Source organism: Podarcis filfolensis (genome assembly GCF_964270895.1).
Source record: "Podarcis filfolensis genome assembly, chromosome: 6".
NCBI lineage: Eukaryota > Metazoa > Chordata > Lepidosauria > Squamata > Lacertidae > Podarcis > Podarcis filfolensis.
The window spans coordinates 6,764,113-6,779,612 of record NC_139609.1 but is presented as its reverse complement, the minus strand read 5'-3'; the positions used below and the strand labels follow the sequence as shown (position 1 = coordinate 6,779,612).

General features: G+C 42.2%; 1 protein-coding gene across 1 annotated transcript in view; it reads right to left on the bottom strand.

Moving 5' to 3' along the window:
- Window positions 1-15,500, bottom strand: part of XPR1 (xenotropic and polytropic retrovirus receptor 1) — a 107,439-nt gene that overhangs the window by 6,944 nt on the left and 84,995 nt on the right. Inside the window, exons 12-14 of the mRNA XM_083621604.1 lie at window positions 6,884-7,050; window positions 5,010-5,149; window positions 1,743-1,964 (exon numbers count right to left, since the gene is read on the bottom strand). Coding sequence (XP_083477730.1) covers window positions 1,743-1,964; window positions 5,010-5,149; window positions 6,884-7,050 — 529 coding nt within the window. The remainder of the gene's footprint in view (window positions 1-1,742; window positions 1,965-5,009; window positions 5,150-6,883; window positions 7,051-15,500) is intronic.

The window sequence follows — 15,500 nt, the reverse complement described above, 5'->3', positions numbered from 1 at the left end:
TATTGACAGCATCTGTGTTTGATCCCACAACATAAAGGTTCTCTGGTTGGCTTATAGTAAAGAAGTAAAACACAAAATAGGGATTTTATGCACACTGTCCAATTTATAGAAGTCTGTGTGTCATCCTTACTTCTCAAGATCAGGAGCTAAAGTTCATGGAGGCTGGGTGTGTAGACTAGGACAAGGGTGTCTGAGCAGGTTAGGTGGGGGAGAATACTTTTACTCCTCAGCTACACGTAGACTCTACACATTTTGAGGTCTCTCTGAACCTATAAAGTCAAACTGCAATCAGGCCTCTGCCCATAATGTGGGTAAAAGTTGCATACAGCTTGGCATTCATACACTGAATCTACCCTGCCCTATTTGCGGCATCTTTGCTGCTCAGCCTGTTATTGAGCTTCACTGATCTCCAAATTTAAATTTCTTAGAACTTCCAAAAAGCCAGGGATATTGCCTTAATCACAAAGGGGGGGGGGTTGGAGAAAATTAGAGCAACAGGCTTCTAAAGCACCCTCACTACAGACAACTAATTCTTTCATTAAAAACAAAACAACAGGTGGTGTTTCCAGTTACTGCCAAAGTGCTGATGTTAAAAACATAAAATGCGGTAGGTACTAAAACTTGAAGATCCAAAGTGACCTGATAGGTAGTTTTCAGAAGGACTTTGCTCTTCAAAAAATCCTGCTTTTCCCTTATGTGTTGCTCACAATCTCCCCCTTTTCTAAATTTTGATTACTCACCTAGCTCTGGAATAAAAATTGTGATCACGTCTATTGGCAGTGACTCATAATCAAACAACACCTGCATAATTTGTTCAGGCTGTCCTCCTTAAATCGGCCTGCCACAAGCAGATTTTGCAGTCTCTTCCTAAAGACTGTGCTGAGCAGAAGTATTGTGCAAGTACACTTATCGAGTCCATTCACATTGGCAGTAGAGAAGGATATGTCAGCCATGCCTTGCAGATGCAGTATAATAAGTTTGCTTCGGGCACATTGACAGCTTTGCTTGTCCCATGCCTGAAAAGCATGGGTCGGAGCGGCTTTCTCCTTCTCCTGCTCCTTTCCCAGGGAAAAGCAGCTCTTTAGCTTTAAACTTGAACAACGCAGAAAACCTGGTTGCCATTTGCTCTGTTGTTGTTGTTTAGTTGTTTAGTCGTGTCCGACTCTTCGTGACCCCATGGACCAGAGCACGCCAGGCACTCCTGTCTTCCACTGCCTCCCGCAGTTTGGTCAAACTCATGCTGGTAGCTTCGAGAACACTGTCCAACCATCTCGTCCTCTATCGTCCCCTTCTCCTTGGGCCCTCCATCTTTCCCAACATCAGGGTCTTTTCCAGGGAGTCTTTTCTTCTCATGAGGTGGCCAAAGTATTGGAGCCTCAGCTTCACGATCTGTCCTTCCAGTGAGCACTCGGGGCTGATTTCCTTCAGAATGGATAGGTTTGATCTTCTTGCAGTCCATGGGCCTCTCAAGAGTCTCCTCCAGCACCAGAATTCAAAAGCATCAATTCTTTGGCGATCAGCCTTCTTTATGGTCCAGCTCTCGCTTCCATACATCACTACTGGGAAAACCATGGCTTTAACTATACGGACCTTTGTTGGGAAGGTGATGTCTCTGCTTTTTAAGATGCTGTCATTTGCTCTGACTGAGCGCTAAAGAGCCGTTTCCCCCGGGAAAAAGCAGTGGGACAAGAGGAAGTGTGGACAAGCCCTCACTCTCATTCAAAAAAGAAACAAATACGTACTGAGAAGCAAGACGCGGTCTATGCAAGGACACACTCTGGCTGCGCTTCCAGGCCCGGTTTTTCTGCCGATTCCGGACACCATCCTCCTGGTCCATCATCTGTTCAAGCAGGGTCTGATCATCTGCATTGAGTGGTGCCACCGAGATGTCCCGGACAGCTCGGAATTCACCACAGTTGTTCAGGTGCTCATTCTCCAGTCGGAAGAAATTCCACACAAATCGCCTGAAAGATGCAGAAGCGTAGTAAGCAACATACCATATTTTCCCATCTATTTTGGGGGCCTCAAAATTTAGAAAATGGGGGGATTGAGTTTTTGGGGAGGATTATTTTCAGGGAATGATGAGAATCGCTCACCCACCAGAACGCAGAACACAACCGCTCGCGTCGCTTACAATTGCCACTTACAATCTTGGGCTCGCACTTTGTTCCGGCGGGTGAGCGATTTTCGGCACCCCCCTCCCAACAATCAAGCAGCCAATCGCTGCTTACAATCTCGGGCTTGCGCCAAAAAACCATTCACACCTCCCCCTTCAGCACTACTCATGTATAAGACAAGCCTAAATTTTGGACCTCATTTTTGGGTCCAAAAAGCTCGTCTTATACACGGAAAAATACGGTAAATGCATTGTAGATGCAAAAAGTTCCTAACAGTTGCTAAAATCTAAAAGCCATTTGTGAAACAAAACTTGCCTCTCTTACCAAGTGGGTGGTAACAGAGGAAAACCACCAATCCTGCAGAACCTTCTGCACTAAATTTACAAGTGACTGATAAATGTCATTAATGGACAGTCTCTTCCCCCCCTAAGAACTAAGTAACTTAAGGATGTCAGACGCTTGAAAAAAAAGCAAGAATTTCAGGGTTTCAAGTTACAAGAAAGGAGATTCTGACTAAATATCAGGAAGAACTTTCTGACTGCAAGAGCTGTTCGACAGTGGAGCAGACACCTTCGAGGGGTTGTGGACTCTCCTTCCTTGGAGGTTTTTAAACAGAGATAGGATGGCCATCTGTCTTGGATGCTTTAGTTGAGATTCCTGTATTGAAAGGTGTCGGACAAGATGGCCCTTGAGGTCCCTTCCAACTGTATGAGTCTATGTAGCAAGTCTTGTACACTTCAAGACACCAGTCTTGAAAGACCTACATTGGCTCCCAGTACGTTTCTGAGCACAATTCAAAGTGTTGGTGCTGACCTTTAAAGCCCTAAACGGCCTCAGTCCAGTATACCTGAAGGAGCGTCTCCACCCCCATTGTTCTGCCTGGACACTGAGGTCCAGCTCTGAGGGCCTTCTGGCGGTTCCCTCACTGCGAGAAGCCAAGTTACAGGGAACCAGGCATAGGGCCTTCTTGGTAGTGCCGCCCTCCCTGTGGAACGCCCTCCCACCAGATGTCAAAGAGAACAACAACTACCAGACTTTTAGAAGACATCTGAAGGCAGCCCTGTTTAGGGAAGCTTTTAATGTTTGATGTATTACAGTATTTTAATATTTTTTTGGAAGCCGCCCAGAGTGGCTGGGGAGCCCAGCCAGATGGGTGGGGTATAAATAAATAAATAAATAAATAAATAAATAAATAAAAAATAATAATAATTATTCCTCACAACCAGCTTGTCTCATGGGACCACTGCAAAGACGAGAACGACCGCAACAATGGTACAGTGGTGCGAGTTCCTTTTAAGAAAACTGAAAATGCTATAATGGCAAGTATTACTGAATAGGGGTGAGGAGGGTCCGAACTAATAAATTATTACTTCCCTAGATAATCTTAACTACCGTAATTTCTGCAACTTTCTTTACTAGCTTTCTGCAAAGATGGACACGAAAGAAAGGGAACACAGACTGGAGGACAGCTGTGTTGACATAGCCAGATACAAAAGAGGCAATACGGAGTCACCAAAGATCTGGAAGTCTCATTATCTTGACTGCTGACTTGACTTTGATTTCCACTACCTGTATTTGTTTACTTTTTTTTTTTGTTTATTTCCATAAAACCGTAAGACTAGTCTTTCAATGTTTTGCCCTCCGCCTACTCTCAGCCTGAGCCAGCATGGCCAATGGCTATAGACCAGGGCTGGGAAACCTTTTTGACTCCAAGGCCAGATCCTTATAAGGGAGGTTTGCCTGGCGCCATTGTTACATACCTCTAGGCTCCAGAGAAAAACATACCTTTTCCCGTTAGGGCTTTGGCTTTAACTATCTATGGCCTTTTTGCATGGTAGGGGTGTTTTAGTCTACTTCTAAAAAACAGAATTGTTTTTCCCCACAGTGGTGGTTTTAATGTAGGTATGTATATATGTGCACATGTGCTTGAATATTCTAAGTCGCTTTGAGCTGCTGTGGCAACTAATACATTTAATAAGTAAGTAATAATAATAATAATAATAATAATAATAATAATACGAATTCAATTACAATGATGACAACAGGTGTGGGGGACAGGTGGGTGTGATTTGGGGGAAATGGCCAGAGGTTCCCCACCCCAAATGATGTGCAGGTCACCAAGCGGGGGAAAGGCTGGGCTACAGGAACACACAATTATAAGTTCACAGATCCTGGAGTGTTCAGCTGGGAGGTTTGATGTTTTTGACTCTATGAGGTAATGTATCACTCATTATTAATTGCAAACAAGGTCTGCAACAAGGTGGATAAAAAGCAATGATTTTTAAAATAATAATAACAATCAGATTTTTAAAATTTAAATTGGATTTTTAAAATAAAATGCTTTTGGAGGAAAAATCTTTCTAGATATAGTTTTCTATTTAAGTTACATTATAGTCCAAAGGCTATTCATCAGAAAATAAGGATTTGTTTTAAATTTTTCATGTGTGCTAAAACTCAATCTAAGACTTTTTTTAAAAAAAAATGTTTAATCACACCAGTTAACAAACATGGATATATATGCTATAATGTTATTGTTTTAATTAAACAAATTGTTTAAATTGTTATTAAGGAAATGATTATTTTTCTCCTTCCAATAAAGTACAGCAGAAAAGTTGTCCAAATATAAACAGTTAACTTACTAAACCTCACAATAATTTCATAATTATCTGTCTATGTATTTCTAACAGTATAACCAAATCAGTAATTTTTGATATAACTGTAAAAACTACTCTGAAAATTTATACCAGCAAGAATGAGTCTTTCTGTTAAAAAATGCTATAAATCAAGTCTTAGTGACTAGTGATTTAAATCGTGATTTAAATCAATTTGATTTAAATCAAATCCACCCTGGTCTGCAAAAACTGGGGTAGTAGTTTAGGTAATGTATCTTACCGGAAAACCTCAAGTGGTGCAAACACAGTAGCGATGATATCCCCGGCATAAGGGTGGATTGGCATGGAAGTAAGAGAGATCTGGATAGTCCATGCAAAGCGCAGAATCACATCCTCGACAATGGCACAGTAGTAATAGGCCTGACGAAACAGATGGAAAAGACCGTTGTGATGCAGAGCAAGGTTATCGACCAGATCCACCTTCAAATAAAAGTGTAGAGCAAAAGAAGTATCTAGCCCTTGGATTTGCTTATTCTGTATGCCCAGTGTGGTTTCTGTGCAGACTTTTGTCTGCATTCTATATTCCCATATAACATAAAAGTATCATCACAAAAAAGCGAGATAAACAGCTGATTTGTCGAAGGACCAACATTAACAACAACAGCAACAACAGCTTCATTCCTTAAGATCTGCTTCTTGGTTTTTCCAAATACCCTGTTGCCAGAGAGCACTTTAAAGGTTTTTCAGCCTGGGGACTGCATTCTGAGGAACCACATGCCAGCGGCGGGAGGAGCAAAACATGTAAATGTTACCTTTGTAGAGTAGGCTAGTCTGTACACACATTCATTATTATTATTATTTATTGAATTTATACACTGCCCTATACACGGAGGTCTCGGGGTGGTTCACAGAAAAGATCAACGCAAAAACCACAATATATATAATCAAAATAAATATAACAACCCAATAACACACACCCCAAAAGAGTCACATTTTTAAAAGGCATAGGATGTCAATGGATTCAACACACTCTTCGCTCTCCTTCATTCAGGCAAGCAAGATACATGACCAGAGTTCTCGAACACTGTTCAGCCAGGCAAAAATGATCAAGGAGGGTGCAAAACAGGACCAGTCAGGGGCATGGCTGGGGCATGTGGGTGGACTGGTTGGAAACCTGGTGGACTGCATTTGACTGCATCTGTAAGCAAACCATTGTAACTATTAACAGCGGATGGCCATGACCATGGTTTCTGTCTATACTGCCCATGCCTGGTGTTGGGCAACGAGTGAGGAATATAGCACACGTTCCCTGAAGGAGGATGCTGGTGCTGTGACAACTTGAAAAAAATTGCCTCTTGCCTATGAGGGTTTCTCCGTACGACATGCCCCCTTGTTGCTGTATCTAAAAGCAATCATTTACCAGGCGGCCTCTGCTCTCCTATCAGACCGACCAAGACCCAACCTGTTTGTCTTGGGGTCACAACCTGCCACTGGTTCTTGCTTCATGTCAACCGCAGGTAAGTGGGGGGGGGGAGGAGAAGCAAGAGCAGAGCAGGACAGGAAATTCCCATATGGCTCTGTTGTGATGTGTATGTACAAACAAGATAATATCGTAAGGGCTGAAGTGGTGGGGGAGAGGGGAGGGAGAAGAATTCGAACAGATCCCCGCCCCCTCATTGTTCCAGTTCTTGCTTATGTGGATATATCCAATTATTGACCTAACAACAACATATGAACTGAATGTGTTAAAATGAAAGTTACGTTATTGTTGTTGTTGTTGTTTAGTCGTTTAGTTGTGTCCGACTCTTCGTGACCCCATGGACCAGAGCACGCCAGGCACTTCTGTCTTCCACTGCCTCCTGCAGTTTGGTCAAACTCATGCTGGTAGCTTCGAGAACACTATCCAACCATCTTGTCCTCTGTCGTCCCCTTCTCCTTGTGCCCTCAATCTTCCCCAAGTTACTTTATTTTAGCTATTTCTCTCCTTCAAAGGCACCTGTTTTTTGTGACAGCTCCAGTTCAATATGGGTGGGATTCATTTGCTCAAATGGATGGCATCACAAGCAAATGCCCTCAGGGTGTGAAAGGGCCAACAGTTCAAATCCTCCCAAGTTTTCAAATAAAGATCTTCACAAAAGCAATCTGCATACGCACCTTTTGTGGGTAGACAATCTCTTCCCGCAGGAAAGTATTTTCGCCAGCATTCCTGTCAAAGAGACCCCAATCCATCTTCAAGTCCCAGATGAGGGTGTAGCAGGAGCTGACAAAATAGAAGACGATCCACAGGTAGAAGAACACTTGGGAGTCGCTGTGTTTTCGAACTGCAAGAAAGAAGAACAGTGTCGCTGTGTAAAAATGAGTAGACCATTGAGCTGGAATGAAGTTTAGTTATGAGCTTGGATACATCTGGGAGCAACCTTAATAGCATTTTACACAAGAAGCACAAAATTATGGCATGAATTTGGGTAACACGGACATGAATTTTGACAGTATCTGTTTCTATAAAAATATGAATAAATAGTGTTCTGAAAGAAATGAACCCGAAACTTTAAGAAAATGCAGGTTATTGAAAGGAGGCCACTTTCGTATTGCAATAGAAAGGAACCCCAACGGTGTCTGCCCCACCTGCCCCAAGACTCAAGAGTATAATGGAGGCTTATTTTTTGGAAATAATTCAATAATGAATAGAGTAAATGTTATCCATTGTTTTGTATGACTACTTTATAATGGTTACTGCTGTGTAGTATACACATTTCTTTCCCATTTTAAATGGGATTCAACTGGCACCCTGCAAATGACAGCAGTTTCATTTGAAATCTCATGAGATTATTTGTTCTGATATGTCCTAGCTTTTAAATGTATCTTTTAGGTAAACAAATGGATAAAGAAGAAAAATGTGAACCCATGTTGTCTAGCACAATTAGGAGTCTAAGCTGCAAGGTCCCAGTTCAAAACCCTGCTCAGCCAGAAGCAATGACTTTAGGCAAGCCATATTCTCAGCCGAAACTTCCTTCTGCAATACAGAGATAATACTGGACTACTTTGCAAGATTGGTATTACTGGAATGCTGATTCATTTTATTTAATTGGTAAATTTAGTAAGTTCTCCTGCAGCATAAGGTTTGCAGGGTAGAGGACACTTAATTAAAAACCAAATACAATTAGAAACAGAGATTTAAACAGTAAAATGGTAAAAGCATCAGGCTGTAACTAGACAACCAAAATCCAACACTAGGCATAAAAACACAAACACATATGCTGGATTGCCTTGACAAGGGAGAAAATGACACTGCTGTTGTTGGGTAAGGTTCTTTAGGGGAGCATTACAAATACAAGGCAGCACAATCACATAATCGTGGTGTTCTAAGGATCATTTAGTCCAAACCCTTGCATTGCAGGAATCTTTTTGCCCAACCCATGACCCTGAGGTTAAGTCTCATGCACTATGAACTGAGCTACCATCAGCTTTCTTCCTTTTTTCTTTTCTAAAACTTTTTTAAATTAAAGGTTTTCACACAAAAAACATGCAAAACAAGCAAGGTGAGAAGACACGAAACACTGAATAGGGAATACATCATTAAGGTAAGCAGACTGCACAGGTTCATATAATTTAATAACCATAAAGACCATAAAGAAGGCTGATCGCCGAAGAATTGATGCTTTTGAATTATGGTTCTGGAAAAGACTCTTGAGAGTCCCATGGACTGCAAGAAGATCAAACCTATCCATACTGAAGGAAATCAGCCCCGAGTGCTCACTGGAAGGACAGACCGTGAAGCTGAGGCTCCAGTACTTTGGCCACCTCATGAGAAGAGAAGACTCCCTGGAAAAGACCCTGATGTTGGGAAAGATGGAGGGCACAAGGAGAAGGGGACGACAGAGGACGAGATGGTTGGACAGTGTTCTCGAAGCTACCAGCATGAGTTTGACCAAACTGTGGGAGGCAGTGGAAGACAGGAGTGCCTGGCGTGCTCTGGTCCATGGGATCACGAAGAGTCGGACACGACTAAACGACTAAACAACAACATTCATGAGACCCCAGAGGGCAGATGGTGCTATCGCCACCTGCCTGACTTCTGATGGTGGAGAGATCCATTGCTTAACATATGGTTCTGAATAACCTCAAAACTCAACTAAGGACCTCTAACCCCTAAACTCCCTAAATTTTAGCCCCAAGCTTAGTGATAGAGAGTAACTATGGATGCATCAAGGTCTCTCTTCTGGAACAGCATGTAGACATCAAGCTTAATGAGTGGTACTTCAGAGTGAAATACCGTGCAGGATCAATAATACTGGCTGCAGGATGGTTTGTTTGTTTAAGGATGTGAAATGCTTTGAGCATTTGGGAAAAACATAAATCTGAATTACTTTTGTTATTATAATCACTGACAAGGCTGCCATTCACATTTTGTCCAGTAGATGGAAGCATATGCTTTTGCACATAGGAAAATGCAGCAGCAATGTTCAGTTCAGAAAAATTCTTAAAGTAACAAAAATGTATTAATTCCGCTGGGCAATTCTAGCGCAATGAAGGGCAGGTTATAAAGGGTAGTATTTGGAATCTGCCTTGCTGGGGTGGCAGTCGGGGAGTCTTGAGCCACCCTGGGACCCTGAAGACAGATTGATTGTGACAGAAGCTTGCACTTTGTAGAGTCTACTTCAGATGTGGACCAATATTTTACAAGTATTAAGAAAGAAATATGTGCAAATGCCAAAGCTGGGCTAGCCTATCCCAGCTTTTCCATCACTTAACACATGGTTCTGAATAACCTCAAAACTCCACATAAAGAACTCTAACCTCTAAACTCTATATTTCAGGCCCGAGCTGGAGACAGAACTGTTAGAACCCAGTACTAAGAACTTGTCAAAAATGTACAATTTGCTGCTGAAATGGAATACACAAGATGAAACGGTTAAATCGGCCATGATTAAATGGGCTCAGGACATTGGTCATAATATTTTGTTTGCTGATTGGGAAAAGTTGTGGACCACCGGGATGAAATTTACGGCATGTAATGCCTTAAGAGAAAATATTATGAAAATGATATATAGGTGGTACATAACCCCAGTCAAGCTTGCAAAGATTTACCATTTGCCTGACAATAAATGTTGGAAATGTAAAGAAACTGAAGGTACATTTTTTCATCTTTGGTGGACTTGCCCGAAGATTAAGGCATTCTGGGAAATGATCTATAATGAACTTAAAAAGGTATTTAAATATACTTTCTCCAAGAAACCAGAGGCCTTTCTCTTGGGTATTGTCGGCCAAGGGGTGTTAAAGACGGATATAACTTTCTTTATGTATGCTACAACAGCAGCTAGAATACTCATTGCGAAGTACTGGAAGACGCAAGAGCTACCCACACTGGAAGAATGGCAGATGAAGGTGATAGACTACATGGGCTTGGCAGAAATGACGAGCAGAATCCGAAACCAGGGAAGAGAAGCAGCGCAAGAAGAATGGAAAAAATTTAAGGACTATTTAAAGAAATATTACAAAGTTAATGAAAGTTAGAATGATGTTGGACTGGAAAGTAAATGGTTACTATTAGCAATGGTTAAGACAAGGAGAATAAGGAAGATTAGCTTAAATCTAAATTAAAATAAGGGAAGATTTGCTGAGTAATCGATAAGAATTTGGAATACAGAAAAGGGAGGCATGAGGAAGTCGGGGAAGAAAGGTACAAGAAATTAGGATATGAAATGGTACATGTTTTTTTGTTTTGTTTTTGTCTTTGTATGTTTATGTATGTTATGTCTATATGGAAAAAATTCTCGAATAAAAATATTTAAAAAAATATATATATATATTTCAGGCCCGAGCTTAGTGCTCTAGAGTAAGTCTGGATGCATCAAGGTCTCTCTTCTGGAAAGACACGTGTTGTTTTTAAAGACATGTAGGCAAACTCAGTGTCTCAGCTTTGATGAACAGAGGCTAAACTTTGATGAGTGAACAAAGACAGTGAAATCTTGCAGACATCTGAAGAGGTTCTGCACAAAAAGTGGTGTAGCATTGGTTGCTGATGCCTGGGGTGGGCGGGGGGGAGCGTGCCCACTGGGCGGGGGGCGCCAGCCGAGCCCTCCTTGCTGAAGCGACCCCACCTCCACCCCCACCGGAGCAAAGCAAGACTATGCTGAGCTGCCTGTCCGCCCACAGGAATTTAAAACTAGAAATTTGAAGACGGCCTGGAATTAAACCTGCTCTAATCAGATCTGCTACCGCCACAAGGTCCAAGCTACTACAATAAAGGTAAAGGTAAAGGTAAACGTAAAGGGACCCCTGACCATTAGGTCCAGTCATGGCCGACTCTGGGGTTGTGGCGCTCATCTCGCTTTATTGGCCGAGGGAGCTGGCGTACAGCTTCCGGGTCATGTGGCCAGCATGACTAAGCCGCTTCTGACGAACCAGAGCAGCGCACGGAAACGCCGTTTACCTTCTCGCTGGAGGGGTACCTATTTATCTACTTGCACTTAGACGTGCTTTCGAACTGCTAGGTTGGCAGGAGCAGGGACCGAGCAACGGGAGCTCACCCCGTCGCGGGGATTCGAACCGCCGAACTTCTGATCGGCAAGTCCTAGGCTCTGTGGTTTAACCCACAGCGCCACCCGCGTCCCAAAGCTACTACAATATACAGCTTATAAAACAGACTAGTTCCTGACATGTAAAATAAGATTCAGGATTCAGGTTCCACAGAACTCTTCGTCAGGTAGGTAGAAGAATTAGCTAGTTCTCCATTAGATAGTGAGATAATCTGTATTCACAGCCAAGCTTGTTCTGCATATAGTTGAAAATCACTTTACTAATCTGTCTAAAGGTTCTGCAAAGCAGCAAGAACACTTTAATTGTACTAACATTTGACTTGCCCAGAGGCTCTTCCACAATATTTAACCCCTGAGATGTTCATTTTCCTCTGTCAAATAAATTTATTGCCCACCAATCTTACATTCATGATAGCAAATCATGCCTCCTAGCAACCTCTCAACACTAGCAAGGCCTTTGAAGAGAAGGCTTATTAATCTAGTTGCAAGCATGCGCACAAAATCTCTAAAGAATAATTCTAGCCATGAATAAGGAGAGACAAATTCTGCCTAATTCAGTTTCTCTCTGTTCATCATTTTCAGAGTCTTTAATTCAGTTCCTCACATTTCTGCATCAGTTTGCATTTTTTTTAAAAGGTCCTTGTAAAAATGTGTCAGCACTTTAGCAAACATTTCACCTAATACACACATTTTTGCAAGCAATTTCCCCCAACATAAAACATTTGCGTTATTTGTGTGTGTGTATGCATATGTACACTTTCCCTTAATATACTGAACAACAGGAGCTCACCCCGTCGCGGGGATTCGAACTGCCGACCTTCCAATCGGCAAGCTCTAGGCTCTGTGGTTTAGACCACAGTGCCACCCGCATCCGTAGAGCACCACCCAGAACTAGAAAATAATAATAATAAATTCTGGCAGGAGCAATAGGTTGGTATATAATAATAATATAATAATAATTTATTATTTGTACCCCGCCCATCTGGCTGGGTTTCCCCAGCCACTCTGGGCAGCTTCCATAGAAACCAAAAATACACTAAAATATCACACATTAAAAACTTCCCTGAGCAGGGCTGCCTTAAGATGTCTTCTGAATGTCAGGTAGTTGTTTATCACTTTGATATCTGATGGGAGGGCGTTCCACAGGGCGGGCGCCACTACCGAGAAGGCCCTCTGCCTGGTTCCCTGTAGCTTTGCTTCTCGCAATGAGGGAACCACAAGGCCCTCGGCGCTGGACCTCAGCGTCCGGGCAAGTCAAACAGAGCCAAGTCAAACAGAGCAAACCCACTAAAGTTGGTAGACTTAATTTAGTCAGCAGTAACTTAAACCAACAGATTTCAGTGGGTCTTACTTAGGGAATGGTAAGTCAGTCATACCAACCATAGTATAAAAAAACAAAAACAAAAAACAAAGAGAGAGAGAGAGAGAGAGAGAGAGAGAAGTAAAAATAGGTTTGTTCTGAAGGCAGCCTCAAAGTAAGATCAAATAATTTTCAGAAATTGATACTAAAAAGGGCAAGTCCCTGTGAGAAAGGCATGGCAGAGAACTCTATTAACATCTTGCACTGCATTAGCAGCCAAGCTAATTCAAAGAACAAGCTTTTCTGCCTCCACATCCCCAGGCCATAATTCTCTTCCACAGCAGCTGAACTAGTCTGTACCCTCTGGTAGTTGAATTATTGACGTGGGCAAATTATAATTTATGCTAAGATTTCACTACAAATAAAGGAACCAGGAAGCTCGCAAAACACGCATACAATGAAAAGCACACAGCTTTCCTCGCCTCTTGGTCTCACCTCTTGAATTGTTTGCCCACAACGCTATCACCACCCCTGCTCCCAAACCTCCTTTCCTGGGGTTCTGCCTGCCACCTTTCTCCCCTATTGTTTCTCCTTATTAGTATTCAGGTGATGTAGCGGAAAGATGTTGCTCTAGGCAGGCAATTATATCTCAATCTCCACTAGCGAGTCATACCAGTCCTCTTCAGTGCTGTTTGGAAGGCTGGAAAATCAGGCCATTGGTATTCCAACCAGAGCCCCCAAGCACCATGTGCCTGCTTCATTTGCAAAAAGGATACATGTTGTGTGTGCTTACAATGATGTCTGTGTGTATTTGGAAACAACGAACCCTTAAAAAGAAGCAGCAGGAAGTGCAGGTGATAACGAGTTAGGAAAAGCTGTTGTGCTTTAGACACGCCACTCATTAGCAGTTCAGATTATTAGAAGATGGAATTTTAAAAAAACCTTTGTTGCCTATTTCAAGTAAGTAGTTGCTTTGTTTTATTTTTCAAAACAATAGACAATTCATCATAATCCACCCTTGTCATCATTTCAATTTTATTAAGCTAATTCTAGTTAAGATCTGGGTGTTTAGTTAAACCACTCTACAAAACATGTATACACATGTTTTAAAGGACTTATTGCATAAATAATGGCCACAATAAGCATATGTACCAATTTGTTTCCTGGTATGGGTTTTTTTTGGCGTGTGCATTCTAATGACTTCGTTTATTCTTTATTCCATTTATTGTAGAATGACAATATATTATTTTGTGTTAAGTACTTGGTTTTTCCTGGCATCTGTACAACACAGGAAAACGACTGGGCTCATTTGGCGCAGAATCTCAAGTTCTCTGTTTTAAAAATAACTACATCTCAAAAGTGTAAAAAGCGTTGAGGTCTGCCTCAACACATCTTTCCCATAAGACAATCCTTATGCAGAGAAAAAACATCTCCACCATACACTTGGAAGGTGATGTGCTCAGAAGCCTCTAATTTCTGTCATACTTTAAGAAGTGACTCTACATGTTTGTTTGCTTTCTGATAGTATTTCTGTGTCAATCAAAGTCACAGACAGGCAATGCACAAGCACTGGCCTGCAAAGCCTGCAGGTTTATATCAGTGATATATTACCACGCATACTTCATGGTGAACTAATCTTTTGTAATAAACACCTGTCATGTCCTTTGTGCACTTACAGTCTTACTGTGTCTCACTCACTCATTTTTCTGCCATCACATAAACAAGTCACACATTTGACTAATGTGCTCAGAATATTGCGTTGAAATGAAAAATAATAATACAAATTTGCATCCTTTTCTAATGTGGATTGATAAGTTCTTCAAGTAACTGCCAGGCAATATGGAAGGCAGAAAGCAGAATAGCTTCCTTCCGATACATTCCTTTTTTTATGCATTGTGAAAACGGCCGCTCTATAAAACAGAAACATTTCCACCGTACAGACTGTTAACATTACATTTGCTTTGAATGAATTTACTTTATTTACTCTCTCGATTTATCTTAGAGAAGGCAAACAATATATTCCGTTCAATGCAGCTTGAGGGCAAAGGGGCAGAAAATCAATGCCCTGTGTTATTGAAGAACTGGCACAGAGCACAATAGCATGTGATAAGTATTCTGGGAGGGTCAGTCGCTGCAGGTAGTTGCGGTTTCTGCTGATTGTTAAAGCCATGATAATAGGACCAGGAAATCTGAGGGGTTATCAGAAAGCTGCCTTAATCTTCAGATAAGTACTACAGTAAGATACAGGCCTTCTGACTGAACATGAATCATATTGTTCCACCTACTAAGTCAGAACAGTTTCATTCATCCCAAGCTACATTCATTTCAGCTTTAGCCTAGGCTATCAATTGCTCAGATGAGAAGCTAAACAGAGTATAGTGAAAGGACCACGAAGCCCCACGCTGAACTATGGCTCCCTGTCTTGCATTCACTTTCACCTTCCCTTGTAAGGGTACAGAAGCAGTTCTGCCAGCACCCTTATCACATCCTGCTAATTTTAGGCAGTAATGTGGAACGCAAAGCACCAGCCCTACCACTAGGCAAGAGTGAAGAAACAGATAAGGTAAAGGTAAAGGTACCCCTGCCCGTACGGGCCAGTCGTGTCCGACTCTAGGGTTGTGCGCCCATCTCACTTAAGAGGCCGGGGGACAGCGCTGTCCGGAGACTGCACCAGTGCAGCGCACGGAAACGCCGTTTACCTTCCTGCTAGAAAGCGGTACCTATTTCTCTACTTGCACTTAGGGGCGCTTTCGAACTGTTAGGTGGGCAGGAGCTGGGACCGAAAGATGGGAGCTCACCCCGCCGCGGGGATTCGAACCGCCGACCATGCGATCGGCAAGCCCTAGGCACTGAGGTTTTACCCACAGCGCCACCCGCGTCCCATAGAAGAAACAGATACTAAGGGGCAAAGAGCAATGGGGAGGTGCTGGGA